The sequence below is a fragment of the Enoplosus armatus genome, chromosome 12, assembly GCF_043641665.1.
Source record: "Enoplosus armatus isolate fEnoArm2 chromosome 12, fEnoArm2.hap1, whole genome shotgun sequence".
In the NCBI taxonomy this organism is placed as follows: domain Eukaryota; kingdom Metazoa; phylum Chordata; class Actinopteri; order Centrarchiformes; family Enoplosidae; genus Enoplosus; species Enoplosus armatus.
Window position 1 is genome coordinate 17,688,882 of NC_092191.1, and position 17,145 is coordinate 17,706,026.

Consider the following 17,145-nt stretch of genomic DNA (forward strand, 5'->3'; position numbering starts at 1 on the left):
ACGTTCAAGAAATGGCGGCCTTTATTCTCCACTGCTGCACTCTTCAGTTTTCCCTCTAAAAGTGGTGTCATTACTGGATTAGTGCCCAGTTTTTCAGGACCAAAGAGACAGGAACGACCCAACCTGCCTTACCTGGGCAGAGCCTAATCTGTCTTAATCTCATAATTGCTCCCATATTCACTCTGTCTCGTAAGAGCACAGCTGCAGGGGGATGGCTGTGGCTCCAGATTGCTGTGCACCATGGGTAATAATACCCATGGTCCCTTTCATGGCCAGGATCAGATCTGTGGACGCCGCAAAGGTTTTTCATCGTCATCGTTTGGGCGTTCCAGACAAATTGTATAACCTCTCCTCAGTGCTTCTTTCTCTCCTCTGTTCCTCTTTCTTTCCCTCCCTCCCTCCTTGTGGGCTCATGTTCTGTCCTCAGCATACGTGAGTTACACAGAGATGCATTAGGCTGCCTGTGTTTCAGTCAGCCTTTTATGAGTGGGTGTTGAAAATTGGTGAGAGCAGGCTGTCCTCAGATGTCTCTATTTTAGATACAGCATGACAGTTATGAAGCCTGGTGCAGAGGGACGGAGCGGCGGAGGGTGATGAACGATGTGGCTCATATCTTCTCTGAAAGGCTTCTTCGTGTGCTGAAGCTCCATCTGTCGTAAAGCAAGCAGATCGTGCTTCGTGAACTGCCATTTATACATAATACGATAATATGGAATAGCATGACCCTGTGATGCTATGGTAATGCTCTGCGTTAAATTTAAATAACCTCAGCGATAAGATAAAAGAAGACAGCTGTTAACCCTTTAATGCAAAGACATCTACTTCTACAAACTGGTGGCATGGAGGTGAAACAAAAAAATAAATATGTTTCCAAAATCTGTCAAAGTACATTTTTGTGAATATAACTAGTTGTGTTTGTGGGCTATTTAGAAAAGCAAACCCACAAAAAATCAGTTACAGTTACCTGGTGCAAATTATTCAGTCCAGTAAGTTTTCCAGCTTAAACTGAGCTATGATTATGTATTTTTCTCCTGCTGGCTATATAATGGAGATCCCTACTAGTGTTCTTCAGGGGCCAAACTAGTCCCAGTCCTCAGTCCCAGCCTGAAGCCCGCTGCAGGCCTCCTAGTACGACTAATAATGAGGCGGTAATGGCTTGGATGGGTGGCCTATTAAAACAAGCTTGAAGGAGCGTTTAGGTGGGGCCTAGCCAACACTTTGATGCTGTTGACCGCCTCCCGGTGTGCTTATTAAGAGATTTATGGCTGACGCCTGTTTTCCCCCCTCCTGCACCCCCCTCACACTGTTACATGCGTGTTTTTATTATTTTTCCTGTCATGGAGACCATATGGAGCACTTCTTCATTTCAAAGGCAGAGGTGTGCTGGCAAGCAGCGGCTCGTTAAGAGGTATGAGAGGGCATTTCATAACGGCGTAGTAGAGGTGACACACTTCTGTCAAAATGCCATGTCAAGTAGTTTTCTGGGGGAAATGAGTTTCTATGATCCAAAAAACACAGCTACGATGCAATCAGTGTCATGTTTCTGATGAAAGAGATAATTTTACGAGTTCTCAAAAGGGGGATCATGCTAGAAACTCCTCTGAGGCGTCACGGATGACTGTTGAAAACGATGGGGTACTCTGGTCCACCTGGAGAGGTTGCATGCCGGTTGCTATGCCAATGGTGCCTGATAATAAGCTGGGGAGGTGGGTCTTTGTCTAGTTGGTGCAGAGCTCGCTCCCTACTGTCAGCGGCAGGATGGAGACAAACGGGCATAAATTGATCGTGATCTCAGTGAGGTTTGTTATAATGAGCCCGGCCCTCTCTTTGCACATGAGCAAGTCGCTTTGCAGAGTGAAACCCCTCCACAGCAATTACCCCGTACAATAAGAGCAGCGATTGAATTAAGGCGGCAGGCGTACATACCAGTGTTGCTGGTAAAAAGGCAGCCCCACTCTGCTGCTTTGAACATGGTTTTCAATTAGAAGCAGTGGAATGAACATCGAGATGTGCTCTGCTGATGTATGCCCCACAGAGAAAAAAGTACTACCTGGGGTCCGTTTTTTTTTTTGGGATGTAATGCAAAGAGACAGCAGGGACTCGTTCTTTTGTATTGCTTTGATCCATTTCAGCGTGATAGAGTGGGGGTGCCTCTGTCATGGCTGAGGTTGAGCACTGTCTATTTGTTCACACCTGAAAGTTACATTTTATGAAGCTCTGATATAATTTCTAAAACCCTGAAAGGAGACCCTGCATTGTACCCTGTAAGACCTCATGGACTGGATTAGTGCTGAAACAATTTGTTGATTATTCCATCAGTTGATCAACACAAAATGAATCTCCACCAAGTTTAAAGGTAATTTAGTGGTACAAAGCAATAGTTCAACATTCTGGTAAATTTTTACACTTTGGTTTTGTACTGATTGAACAAACTAGATACAACACATTATTTAGTGTGTTTTAGAGATGCTGGTAAGCAGATTTTATTACCTTTGGACAGAGCCAGGCTAGCTGTTGTTTATAGTAAGCTAAGCTAACCTTACAGTCTGAGCATACAGACCTGAGAGTGATATTGACCTTCTCATCTAACTTTCGGCAAGAAAGTATCCTTGCCAAAATGTCAAAGTATTCCTTTAAGTCATATATCAAGCATACGTACCAAACATCTGCAGGTTTCAACTCCCTGTTTTTAGATGAATGACATATTTTGGAGTTCGGGACTGTTGGATAGAACAAGCAATTAAAAGGCATCACCTTTCAATAAATTATTAATCAATGAATCCAATAAATTACTTGATCAACAATAAAAACAGTTGTTAGATGCAGCCTTCGACTAGTTTGGGATTACATATATGTTGCACCTTTTTTTTTCCTTGCATGAAGTAATTCCAGGACACAGTCACCTGGTGAAGTCTGTAAAAGCTGACAGAGGTCAATAATGAGATCAGTCTGTGGTGAACCAAACTGTCACTCCCCCTACAACAGTCTGACAGAGACATTGTACCTGGTCTGACTCTGTCCTGTTTAACGTCTCTGCTGTCGAGTTAAATAAGGCAACCTGACCTCTTTGTTTGGGCGGCATTTCAGCTTCATGCACTGGTGATTTCTCTGTGCCGTTCACATTGGAGATGCCAAACAATTGCTGACACACAGCGTTGTTAAAAATACTGACCAAGAGATCACTGAAGCATGAAAATGCACTTTTAGCAAAATAAACTCCATTTGATATCAGTATCTGAGATTAGCTTCTACTTTTCTGTTAATAGTGCTTTGCTTAAAGACCAAAGAACTTAAAGATCCTATATCTTTTGTTTCACTTTTAATGTCACAAAATCAATCAACACATTGCGTTGCATGCATTTGTTTCTCTGAGACACTTCTCACTAACACATTTATCTCCATAGTTTCTGTTGTAGATGGAATTTCAATAGTGATTTATCACGCTATCTCCGTCTTAATAAATCAGAATGCAGTTTATCATGCAACCGTACCTGATTTATACTCTTTTGGGTTTTTCCACTATGTTTATGAGGCCATAAACGCTGTCAGTTTTAAGGAAGATCTGCTGCCAACCAGTTTTCAAGGAGGCAGATAGGGGAGGCAGCTCAGTCAGTGGAAAACTGTAGCACACGCACGCACGCACGCACGCACGCACGCACGCACACACACACACACACACACACACACACACCTGGTAATTTGTTGACAGGCAATGACAGCTCTGTCAGTGGGCTTCGGCGCTTCCCATGACTTTGCCCTTCATTCCCACCCCAATTTATCTCCCTGACATCTCGGCCCACAAACACAACTGAGGATGAAGCTATCACGGTTTTCCATCTGAGGTTTTAATTCAGCTTTTAAAAACGCACTTGCTTGCACTGTGACAGATGGTTATCTGCCTCTTTCTGCAAATGCCAAAATGGCTCTCATCCAAGCTATCACCTCTGAGATTTCTACAAGATATTTTGGCTGTCATACAGTTACTCCTAATTATACAAAGTTTCCGTTAGTGATTGTATTGTCCTATGTGGCACATCTCCACCTGTCTGGTGCTGCTAAGTAGGGCCTGGTATTGTTTACATGTTTTATATCGGTGCCAATAGGACACAAGTTTAGATACCGATACTAAAACAGTACTTTTTCTTATACCTTATTGGGGAATATGAATGTCCCAAACTGCTCAATGCTTCAGTCTTAATAAACACTTTTGCCCAAACAAAGTGTAGTCAGAAGTTGGAAAGGTTTCTTGGTTTTTAGATCAGGAATAATCTGATCAAAGAACAAGACAAAGAGTGTTCAATTCCAGCTTTCGTGACTTGACTTGTTTTGATACTTGATGCTAAGAACACATTTCAGTCAGTACTCAAAAGGTATTTAGGTTCGATACCCAGGGCTACTTCTAAGTAGGTTAAAACTAATGTGAAGCATTGATGCATGTCTATTTATACTATACCATACTGTGCATCTCACTGTCTTCTCCTGACAGTGAGGACTTTCCGTCTCTTGCTCCCTCCTTCGCTGTGTTTGACATCCACCCTGGTAGGAATGCTAATCTTGTTAGCCCGGCATTCCAGTTTAGCAGCAGGAATTGGAATCACCGGTTGCTGAAATTGCTGGAAATAAAAATATGATCTACATTTTTGAATTCCCCCTGCCTTGCATCCTTGAGATGTTTAAAGGAGCACTATAAAGTTGACCTCATTAGCTGACCCTAAGGATGTGAGAGGAAGATCCACTCTGATTTTGAATCTTAACGTTTTCCTCTAAGTTGACCGCAGGGCAGAAGACTTGCGTGTCCCACAATGTAAGGAGCACTGCAAGGTTCACAGGGTTGAACATGGCAGTGCTCCTTACATTGTGACGGCATTGCTGACGGCACAGCAGCTGCTAAAATAGATGCTTTTAAAGAGAGAGCAGTCTGCATCAGTGTTCCCTCTCTACCCATCCATTGCATCTTGAAAAATTGATGACATGTTTTTCCAGTCTGTTGTTATTGTGTAGGCCCCTGCCTGACCTCCTGATTGTCATTAACTAAATAAGATGTTTCACTCTGCTTCCAAATCATGCTAAACTCTATTTCAGATGTGAACTCTTGGAGTTTGTTAATAATTGATCTGATCAGAGACACTCTAATCATGTCTGTGCCATTTCATTTTGGTATCCTTTTGAAGTTGCACTGTTTGTTGTCATTGTGTGCAGTTTGAGTAAAGAGGGCGTATGTTATCTGGAGTCTCGCTGCTCTTATCCTTAATTGGGTTATGTAGATTTTGTGGCTGGGGAGAGGAGGGAATAATGAAAAGAGAGTGATCATGGAGGGGAGTTGTGTCTTCATTAGCAATGGCAGAAGAGATAGTTTCATACATGACAGACTTTAAACTCTCAAGTGGACATTTGTTAACTGTTTGACAGTATTTTAATGTATATCTGCAGCAGTTTAATGTTTGAGAGGCGCCGTTGAGATAAACATCTAGTAGGGGCCATCAAACGCTCCAATCACTGTCTCACGCTCTGTCAGCAGCGCTCATTTCTGCGACTCCAAGACTCCTCTGTCTGCTGACCTGTCACTCTTAAAACATTTCAGAGCAGCTGTCTCACTTCGACAGGGTCCACCGAGAAGCTGTTAAACCACACACATACGGGCTATTTCAGCTCCCACAACGGGCGTGTCTGGTGCCAAGTATTTGTGGGTGCTGCCGTTTGTGTCAGTGCATGCGGGGGTGTCTTCCCCTTTGACCTCTTGCAGCCTCAGTCCTGCCTGTCACCCCTGGTTGTCGTCACCCTGCGGCAGTTTCAGAGATAACATTGTGCTGTGTGATGGCCTGCTGGAGACGCACAATCCTGACTACAGAATCTTCGCTGATAAGATAACGTCATCTTTGATGCTGCTGTTTATCGGAAGGGATTAAGGTTCTTATCTTAAACGTTCTTAAGAGTTTCAGTTTAAAGATACAACTTTTACCTGCACAATTAGCACTTGTGTGTAGTCTGAATTAACATCAAACAGTTTCTTATCCGGATATTGATTTCATTGTTAATGTCTATAGATAATGCACACACACTCCCTAGTTACCCACATACCCTCTTACTTGACTCCAACTCTGTCTTGCATCCCGGCCTATGCTGATGAAATATGATTCTCCTCGGCCACCTCTGCCTGTGCCAGCAGACAAAGTTGAGAAAGAGAGAATGAAGGCGTGAGTTGCTGATGAGCCCATTATGGTGGTTTCTGGCTGTCAGGCCGTCTTGAAGGCGACTTCCACCTGACAGCCCTGACAGCCGAGCCAGGCTTAATGGGGTCGGCAGTGCAGCGAGTTGAAGTGGAGAATCCCTGTGTGCAGATATTTTACCCCTCTCAGCAGTTTCCCCCCTCCGTCTTTAACCTACTTTCTGTCTCTTCCGACTTCTTCCCAGATACCAATGATCGAAATCCAGGGAAACTCAAACTATTTTGAAAACGAAGAACTATTAATATTTCATGTCGATCTCTGCTCATCCCGGTGCATTAGCGTATCCGTCATAAGCTCTTCCCGGCAAGGCCATATTGATTGCTATCAGAGCCTGAACTTTTTGTTTTCTGTTTTCCTTAATCTGTGAAGAGATGGAGGCTCCCAGGAGAAAGAGTGCTCGCGCCTCATACAGGGAGTTTTCTATAGCTTTGATTTATAAAGATATCATATTCCTTTCCTGTTGTGAATCTTTCTGGTTTAAAGAAAAAATATTGGTCAACAGAAACTTCAATGATTAGCCTAATCAATTACCAAGATTGTTGTCCATTGTGTCATTTGTCCAGCACTACTCCATCTACTAGCTTTTCTCTGTTTTAGATCATATTGGATGAAGTATCTTTGTTGTTAGCTTGCAGTCTTCTTCTTCACTGCCTTTAATGGACCATTGTTACGCTTCTTTGCGTGTTACTGCCACCGACTGTTGGTCAACAGAATAATGTAAAACCCGTGAGAGGGATGCGTCAAGTGTTGCCTTTGTCTACCAACAAAACAAAACAGCACACCACTCCACTAAAATATTTACTCCATAGCGCTACTAGTGGTCAAAAACTCCACAGGGTAGTTTTAATGATTTATTCACTGTATTTCTTTGTTTTGTGGTTAGCTCAGTTGTAGACAGGATTTGTCAGTTTAGCATTCGCCCCTTTCAATACCTCACTTTTAGCGTTGAAGAGTTTTTTGTCATAAGAACATTCTGGTCCTGCATTCCCCAGTCTCACTGTTTGTTTCCCCTTTATCTATAACTCTCCCTTTCAACCACTCTCACTTTGAAGGGCCCTCAGTGGGAGTTTGGATAGCATTTGGCCCGCTTATCTCTTTGAAATGTCACTCTGTGAAAAGCCAAACATTCCCCTTTCCTTCGGCCCTTGTGTGACTTAAATGAACTGTATTGATTTGATCAGACAGACACAACTTTAGTTGTATTTGTGTTACCTATGTGGTGGTAGTAGAGGGGATATGGGGTGGCAGCTGCGGCTTTGTTTGCTGTGTGTGTGTGTGTGTGTGTGTGTGTGTGTGTGTGTGTGTGTGTGTGTGTGCACCCTTGAAGTCTGTACATGTGTGTCTGTTTATATGAGTGTCAGAGAGGCTGAGCTGCGGTGTGTTTGAGAGATGTAGGTCACGATGCCTTCCCTGTTTGAACAGTACAGTAAACTTGGCAGATTTCCTGAGATGTGATAGACCGTGCCTCACTCTCTCTCTCTCTCTCATGTCTGTCATCCTGTGGTATGTGAAAACACCTTATCTGTATGTGCTGTCTCTGCTGGGACTTTTCCCAGAAGTCATTCCCTATCTTAACACACACGTGTGCGCACACACAACACACACAAACTCACACTGCATGTCATCGTGCATCTCAAATGAAACCATCAACTGCATGCCACAGCTCCGCCGTCCCTCCTCCAAAGCTTGTAACATTGCTGCACACAGAGGAGGCTCAGTGTGATGGAAGTTGGCACGCTACCTCACACCCCAGCTGTAAGCTTGGCGTGGAGGCAGCACGCCGTCTGTGAACATTACTTGATAGATTGTTTGAGGTGTATGTTGGGGATGACTGCTGGCGTTTCCAACACATCTGCTGCCTTTTATCCCACTTTTACACAGATGGGATGAATTCACAGCCTCTTGTGAGAATTGTTAGAAACCACTTGCTTATACAGAAGAGAAGTTGTAACAATCTTTTGTGCAGTAAATCATGTGAAGCATTCGTACTAGAAGTCAGTTCAGATGATGGAAGAATGATTTATGAACTAGGGCTAACTATTCTTTCTATAATCTTTCTATTGAAAGTTTCTTTGGTTTCTTGGTCTATGGTCTTTGGTCTATATCAGAAGATAGTGAAATATGTCCATCAAACATTCTCAGAGCCAATTGTGACATCGTGAAGTTGCTTGTTTGGTTTAATAAACCAAATCTTAAAATATATTTCATTTATAGTGATATAACATAGAGGAAAGCATAAAATCGTCACATTTGAGAAGCTGGAACAAGCTAATGTGCGAGTTAGGCTGCACCTAAAGAAATTTTTATATATATATATATATGTGTGTGTGTGTGTGTTTTCTCTGGGCTTTAGAGAAGTACTGCACTAACTCCTTTGATTGGTTTGATGTTAATGTCATAGCTGTCAGTAAAATCCTCACAGGGAACATTTGTACACTACCCTTTTCTCAGCTCACTCCAGCGTCCTACAAATGCAGTGACCTGGTTAGACTGAGCATGTTTGTTTTTGGGCCTTGAAGGGACACATTTCCTGTGCTAATCCTCAACTGTGCATCACTGGAGATGTCTATGGATTTGTCTCATTGTAGTAGAATATTTAATGGTGATTGCTGTCTTCAGTGCATCTTTCTATCGTGTCCTTAAACAAAGAAGGAGTCGCTAATGTCTTAGCTACTGTCTCTTAGCTCTTTAATGCAGTTGCTGGCGTGCTGAGGCATTCAGCTGTGGTTTTCAGCTTTAACACAAGAGTTTTATCCGTGTGGGAGGTGTTCAGTCTCTTTAGCGATAGGCTTTCATGTGCAAAAACACTCAAACACACCAGACATTCCTCTTAATTAATCCATAAGGTATATCTCCAACACTTTCAGGTGATCTTAAGCTCAGTTTGATCCCCTTACCTACCTTGCATGTAACATAGATGGCATTTCTGCATTTTATTCTTGCTGACATTACACAGAGAGGTCCACATCTTAAACTAACTCTTTTGATTCTCGACCTTACTTTGTAAAGACGCATAGAATTTCTACTCCTGTCTGTAGAATTTAAGCTACGGGGGAATTTAAGGCAAAGCTATCCCCAGCCTCTCTAGCTGTCGTGTTCGACCAGCCTCTCTGCCTTGCTATGTCTTTTTCTGCCTGCCTGCCTGCCTGTCAGCTCGAGCCACCTGCAGCTGAGACAAAGGTGAGCCTGATGAAGAGATGAACAGGCAGGAGGAGGACAGGAGCGGTGGGATGAGGAGGGTCAAAGATGGAGGAATTACCTTGGCTCATCTTCAACAGGCTCCTTGATTTAACTTTATTGAAAGATCCTCTTTTTACTTGGCTCCAGTCCTGCAAGAGGCTATGAAGACCTCCGCACACACTCACACAAGCACACACCGTTACGCAGGTGTAGGTATGCTTAATCGACTCTAGCGGTGGGCCGTTCCTCATGATAACAAACCTTGACATCAGGTATGATAACATTGTGTTACGCAGGGCACATAAGGACCTGCCTTGACACACTGTGGAGATGGTTATTGATGAGTAGCTGGAGCAGCTGTTGAGTTTAAATGAGGAGCAGCCAATCAGACTCCTTTCCTTGTCTCAACAGGAATTTTCTAATTAGCAACAACCATGAATGCAGCTTGCCATGAAAGACGGTGATTGGTGAACTGAAATATGTTGGTTTTTTTTGGTCCTTAAGCAGGAGGTAGACACAAGAATTATCAGGTGGAGGTGTTGACCACGTTACACGTTTGTGTTTCTCGATCCAAGGGTCTATTTGACTCATCATACAATATGAAGATTCATTTGTTAGCAGATGGGTGTTCATCATAGCTCTGTTGACATATACCACTGCAGTGTTGTCACCGACATGCTCTTTCCGGTTGTTCTATGACTGGCAATAGAAAAAATGAAATGGGATAAACAAACAAAAAAAATCTTGTTATGAGGAACCAAGACCAAACTGAGACCCCCTGATGTGTGTTGTGATCAAAATGACTGAAGTATTCCTCCAGCCGTAGTCCAAGTCACGCTCTTGTCATTTTCTCCACTGAGATGCGGGTAAATAGAGCAGAAAACATGTCTCTCACACAAAGCTTGTACACAGCATCATGAGAGGAAATAAAAGACTCAAGTGTGCGTGAGGATGTGTGTGCAACACATCATGTCTTGTTTGAGAGACACGTCTCCCTGAGCTGATGGCACATGACTGTGAGGCACTCGTGTGTGTCTGTGTGTGTATGTTAGATCACCTACTCACGTCACAGCCTCACTAACGGGAAAGGGTATTTTCTCTGCGTCGGGTCTGATAATTATACGACAAAATAATTCACAGCTAGCCAGTATTGTCTAAGCATCACATTCCTCCACAAGGCTAAGTGGTCGCTATGGCATACACTTAATGAACGGAAAAAGCAGTAAAACCTTAACAGCAGCCCCATTCTAATCCTCTGTCATTTACTTTCTCTCTTTCTCTCTCTTTCCGATTCTAGTTCTGTCCATCCAGGCTGCCGCCATCCAGTTCACCAAGGAGCCCAAGTCCCAGGATGCCTTGCACGGCCGCAGTGCCATGCTTCGCTGCGAGGTCAGCGATCCGGCCGACATCAGCTACGGCTGGCTTCACAACGGCCAGCCCCTGGAGAACGGCGAGAGGCGCTTCCAGGAGGGCAGCAACCTCAAGTTCACCGCTGTGGATCGGCGGCTGGACGCAGGCAACTTCGAGTGCGTCGCACAAAACACGGTCACAGGAGAGTCGCTCCACTCCACCAATGCCTCCTTCAATATCAAGTGTGAGTGTTTCATTTCAAGCCGTTCTCACCCTCGTTCTTAAAAACAACCTCTAGAGTGAAAATTGCCAGCTGACAGGGTTTCATAATGGCAACAAGGGTGTGCATCCAGTTTCTGGATCAAAAAAGCAAAACAAAAGTCACAGTATAAGATGACAGGTAGTATGAGCTGAAGGAATGTTTCCACCTTGTTCCCTTGTTCTTTGTGGCTTCCTCTCCCTCTCTCCAAAGGAAACTGGATATGTGTGCCACCGAACATATGTTTCTTGTTGCTTGTATCTTTTTTTCTCCGTTGTGCAACACTCTCGTTTTCCCATATACTATCAAAAGGCTTTTGTCTGGAAATTACTGAGCAGTGTAATTTACTTCCTAGCTATATAATTATTTATGTCTAGATGAACACTGCCCTCCTTGCTCCAGCTTTTTATTCATGTCAGGCTTTTCACTCCGGCACTTTCTAAACGTTTTGTCCCATTAAGGAGGAGGCACGCTAGTGTCTTAATTTTGTTGTTTAGCCCCATAACCAAACCTCAATGATCCTCTTAAGTTTCAGAGGAAGCCATGGGAATTATGCACAGCCCCGTTTGGGATAAATAACAACCTTGTTCACGTATTGTGGAAGGCCTTCAGGTACCAGATGTTAATGAAAAGCCTTTGTGTCACTGAGTTTGTACTGATGGTAGAAAACAAAAAGGAAAGCAGGGTGAAAAATGGCTCCATCTGGAATATGTTGTCCTCTCTAGCTTCGTTCAGCCGGGAGGTTTTTCTCAGTGGTGAAGTTACTTACAAAGGCTGATTACAAGAGCAGATGAATGTCCAGACCTCCTAGTGGCAAACTGAGACAGGGACAGATGGAGGGAGACAGCAGAGATTTAACCCCCGCTCTATGATGTGTCTCCACCAGTGGATATTTGTGGTCCGGGATGTTGAACACCGACTCTAAATGATTCAAGTTTTAGCCAGATAGACCAAAGTAGCACATCCGTTTTCCAACCATGTTGGATCTGAAGGGAACTGCTTTTATGTGTTGCAATTAAACATGATCTAGTGTGTCAATAAAGCTCAACTGACATACTCCCACAGATTAAAAAAAGAAAAAACAAAAAAAACAAGTTAGACATGAAGCACAAGTTCTTAAGAGCTGCCATCATGACCCAGAATAATCTCTATTATCTGCCAGGTCGTTAATATTCCCACACACTGGAAAAGAGAGGCATATTTATATTGGAAGGAAGGTGGTGTATTCATTTAAAAAATAAACGTTTTTCTTGCTCAACTCTTTTAATCGTGGGATGTATTTGGGCACTTACCATAAAAGTGGTAATACATTTTGTGATCAGTGTAGATGTGCATTGCACACACGCAAATAAACATTTAGAGAAAAAGAGTCTGAAAATATGGTGGTCTACATATAAAATAAGGTGCGTCTTGATCACCAACATTGTTGCAAGACTTCTCGTCTTAAATGTCGCCCTCTGAAACTCCTCACGGAGTTGACCAGTGTATCCGAGGCGTCGTAACAAACCTGCTTCTTTTTAGTTTATTTGTAACTGATTTGAAAGAACATGATATTACCTTATTTGTGGGTGTTAATGAGTGTACATGTTTGTATGCATAGATTCTCCATCTGCCTCTGAGGGCGTTGATGGGGCATCACATCAAGCAGCCTTTCAAGGAGGCCTTTGAAATTGGCCGCTTGAAGAGGCTTTTAGCAAGTCCACTATGAGGACAGGGGTATGATGCTGAGTATGCTGTGACAACACATTTCTCCCTTTTCAGATATGACAGTACTGCAGACGTACAGTACATAAAGCAGATACGAGCAGATACATAGCTGAGAGGCACATATTAATGGATGTAGTGTTATCAATGCACCGCACATTCACATTCTGCTAGAAACTTTTAGATCGATGGCTTTGTCTCAGTTTAATACGAATACAGCAACATGACTGGACCTTTCGCACAAGGTGAAGTAGCATACAGTAATAAATCATCCTTAATCACTTTTGTATGCTACATCTGTCTGTATATCAATACATTCATATCTCTGTCATAGTGCGCAGGTTGGCTGGATCCATCTCTGGATGACTTTAGGTGGATCGGACCATGTTATGACAGATGTTCTCATATTTCCCCAACATACATTTAACGGGCGATAAAGCCGCACGCAGCTTAAAAGTAAAGACCCCCTCTGGCATTAACCCTGCATGTGCGTTCGCTCATGTGTATGCTAGTTTGCGTGCGTAGTAGTAAATGTGGGTTGTAAGGGGGGTGGGGTGTATTCCATATGTACTGTACATGGACTGTACCAGACTAGATTGTTCCCCCTCCCCCCTTCCTCCCGCCTTCTGCAGAGAGAGAGTTAATTTATCTTGCTCTCAATGGTGGGTGGGCAAAGCCTGCCAGTTGAGAGTTATTCAGAGTAATTATCCCCCCTCTGTTTTCACTAATAGAGGTTTTAGCCCCCCTTCATCCTGTTGTCCTGCGCGGCCTCTATGGCGAGACCGCGTCCAGCAGAGGGGTCAGGCTCAGGCATCACTATTGTCAGCATGTTTCCCTTGACGCTCTGTAACAAGACGCAGACTGACGGTGTTTTGGAAATCAGTGACATAGCGTGTAGGAAGAAGGGAAACGTACAGTTGAAACCCAGGCAAGCAGGCAAATTGTCGTGCCTATTTAATCTTTCAAATCACAGAGCCGCTTGCACACAAGTACACACACACACGCACCATCTTGGTTTAATCACACAGCAGCACATGTTCTTAACCTACATTTGTTCAGCAGATGCATTTTAGAGCATCCTGACTGATCGCCAGTACAGCTCCACTCTCACACCCTGTCATAATTCCTACAACTTTATGTTTGGTTTTTTTTCTTGTCTCCTGTGAGCTGACAAAATGCAGCTCCTCATGCTTACTGACCCAGGCTCCATCTGTCAGCTTCTCCCCTGCAGAGTGACTTTGCTCCAGTGTCTTTGTTCCCCCCTTTCTTCCTCCTCTTTCCGCCGTGTCACAGCAGCAGCATCTCTCTGAGTTGCCATAGTTTGCAGCCTGGCCTGTTGACCTCTGTCAGCCACAGCTGATAAAATCTGACACCTCGTCTGAAACAACAAGCTGAGTCTGTCACGCTTTTCCCAGGGCTGCCCTTGCTCACTTTTTTTTAACAAAGTTTACGATATGAAACCACTCTGCCTCATGTTTTAGTTATTTCCATGCCCATATGGTGCTGTCGGTCAAATCATATCCCCAGCACTCCCCTGGATCACACAATCCACCCTGCCTCTCTGTTGCAGGGACCCTTCTCCATGGCAACAAATCAGCTCACTCAGTGAAACAGACAAACGCACGCATACAACTGCCTTTTGGCAAGGTGAGGGATGAGTGGTCCAAGCATCTGCCTTGACAATATCCTCACAATATATCTGTTATCATCCCTGTGTTGATAGAGCTTCCTGTTCTGCCTCCAACATAATAATTATACGCCCCTAATTATGGCGTTAGCTGCCAGGCCTGCTCCAACACTTAGTCATACATTCTGAGAGGGATTACGGGGAAGTATTTGCCACTAATAGGTTATGAAAGAGCGCCTTCTGTTTGTCGAGTGGACAGCTGGAGAAACCTGAACTGTGAATGGAGCTATGAGCGGAGTAAAGGGTTAGATTGTGTGACTGTCAGAAAATCCAGGTCAAATTGGAAATTAATTGATTCCAAGAATTGGTTTTAACCCGCTGGAGAGGTCAGGAATGGTAGAAACTAGAGTGTATTGACCTAGACAGTCACAAGGCAGTGTGTGTGTGTTGATAAGTGCTCATTGTTCCAATGATTATCAGATCACAGAGGTCAAGCAGTGTGTCCTGTACTGTGATGGCGTTTTCCTATTTTATGTAGGTCTTCACTTTCTCTTACTGCTCACGCTACCTACCCAGCTTTTTTTTGCTCTTTTTCAGTCTCATTCTGCTGGAATGTAAAAGAATGTAAAAAGGTGTTAGAGGGTTTTCCCCAAGAAAGACATACCAGACGCTGAGAGGTTACAGTCTGTAGGTTGAATCAATATGCTGGGGTTTTTTTCACTTGGTAATACACAGCAGAAAAACACACATGGACTCTTATGAAAGCAGCACAGAATATGACTTTAAAATTCAGGCTGACAGTTTGACACCACCTGATCCAGGAAACACCCACCTGTTACTCCAGGCGTGTTAAAACAAATTCTTTGATTTCATTTGTCAAATGTCAGTCATACTGCAGATGATACTTGTTGTTCCATCTTGTTGTTTCTTACCCTCTCCTCCTCCTACTCCTACTCCTCAGTGACTCACTGTTTCCCCTTCTGGTTTTGTCGGCCCCTTATGCTTCCAGTGCACTAATAACAGGTCTGTCTGAGTGTCTGGCCCCTAACCCTCCTCCTCCTCCCCACCAAGCTACTGGAGCTATTGACTGGAACGGCCTTGACTGAGCGACACAAGCAATTAGCATCCTCTGCAGAACTGTCAAAGACGTTGGAGTACATTTACACGCATGCATTAAGGCTTTGGGGCACAGCATCATCAACTGTGTTTCACTCCTCACCACTGCATACATACACAAACACTTGTCTCTAACAGACACATAAACACACACTCCACTGTAGCGTGATGTGCACACACTAACAGTTGTTGGGGCATCTGTGTTGGGATGAAGCTAATGAGGGGTGCATGGCAAGAGGGATGGAGGCCATGTTACTATAGAGACTTGACCCCCCCAGGCTGCAGAGCACTGCCAGCTTCCAGTGTAATGCATTGTGACAGGTCTTCCTCTAGCGCCCCCTCTGACCTCACAGTGATGCTGCGTCCCTCCCCCCTCATCTCCACCCCTCTCTCAGGTGGAGGCTCATGCCATGCATATTTCATAGATGATCCAAACAGCAGCAGAGATGTAGCCGCAGTATTCAGCCACAGGCCATAGCAATGAAGCTCAGCATGATGGAATGTCTTCCACTAATACACACACAACATTCATACGCACAAAACCCTCATGGACTCGAGCACAAACCAGGGCAACCCAAACAAACATGCTCTCTCAGTGAATGGATGTATGCACCCAGTGAGCACGCCGAGTGTACAATTACTGCATGTCATACAACCGCAGCTTATATATCATCACATAAATAACAATTAGCCCTGGTTCTCATTCAGTGTGAACATGAAGTATTTGTGTAGTCAACACACACAGCAAGGGGAGGGGAATTCCAGCAAGGTAGACTATGGCTGTGTTACAGCCAAATCTAAGGTGTCACTCACCAAAGGAGACAACTTTAGTGTGCATCTAGCTCAGCAGCAGGCGAGTTTCTCCATCAGATCAAATACTGCATTTTTATGGCCGACATTGACTTTCTGGCTACGTAAAGAGGCTTATCTTACAGAAGCCACCACAGAGAGAGAGAGGGATGAAATGTCTCAGTACATCATTAGATATATCTACTTGTCTCGTGCACTGAAAAATGATCATATGTTACCCTCCTTTTAGGAGAATGTAGGAATGATTTACTGCTGTGATGATTTCTTGACACGCTGTGTGTAGCTGATATATATATCCCAGTGTAGTGGGTCAAACTCTTAATGGTAAAACCACACTGTTCCCCTCATTTCTCACTGTGCCATGATGCATTCAGGGGCCGACTGTGGATCAATTTCCCGCCATCTGTTTTCTTCATTTGTTCTCTCGTTCATCTGTCACTCAGATACCATTGATCAGGTTTCATGTTACTTGTGTGAGTGATGCCTCTCATCACTTTGATGTTGCATTAGCTCCTCCCACGGTGCAGTGATGTGGACACACCTGATCAGGTTTAAAGACATTTTAAAGGAAGCTCTGCCAAGATTATAACTGTGAGGTGCTATGGCCAAAAGTCAAAACATATTCACTGTTGCCTAGTTGCTTCCCCTCCGTCTGCCTGATTTTTATGGGCTGCTCTGACAGCGGAGTAGCCCTTTTAACAGAGTAAGTCAATGAACTGTCCATTAAATGTCCATAAAAAGCACTGTAAAGGCCCAGCTCACTCTTGTGAGTGGTTTGCCAGTGTAAGCTGACCCAGCGATGTGGTAGCTGCTCCGTCTCTGTTCCTGAGTCATAGTGCTGTCACAGGGATGTGTCCGACTCCCCGCTGCCC

The 17,145-nt window shown here is 43.9% G+C and overlaps 1 protein-coding gene across 1 annotated transcript in view; it reads left to right on the forward strand.

The window, feature by feature from the left end:
• ptk7b (protein tyrosine kinase 7b) overlaps positions 1-17,145 on the forward strand; it is a 69,917-nt gene that overhangs the window by 35,163 nt on the left and 17,609 nt on the right. The window contains 1 exon segment of the mRNA XM_070915971.1: positions 10,705-11,001. Coding sequence (XP_070772072.1) covers positions 10,705-11,001 — 297 coding nt within the window.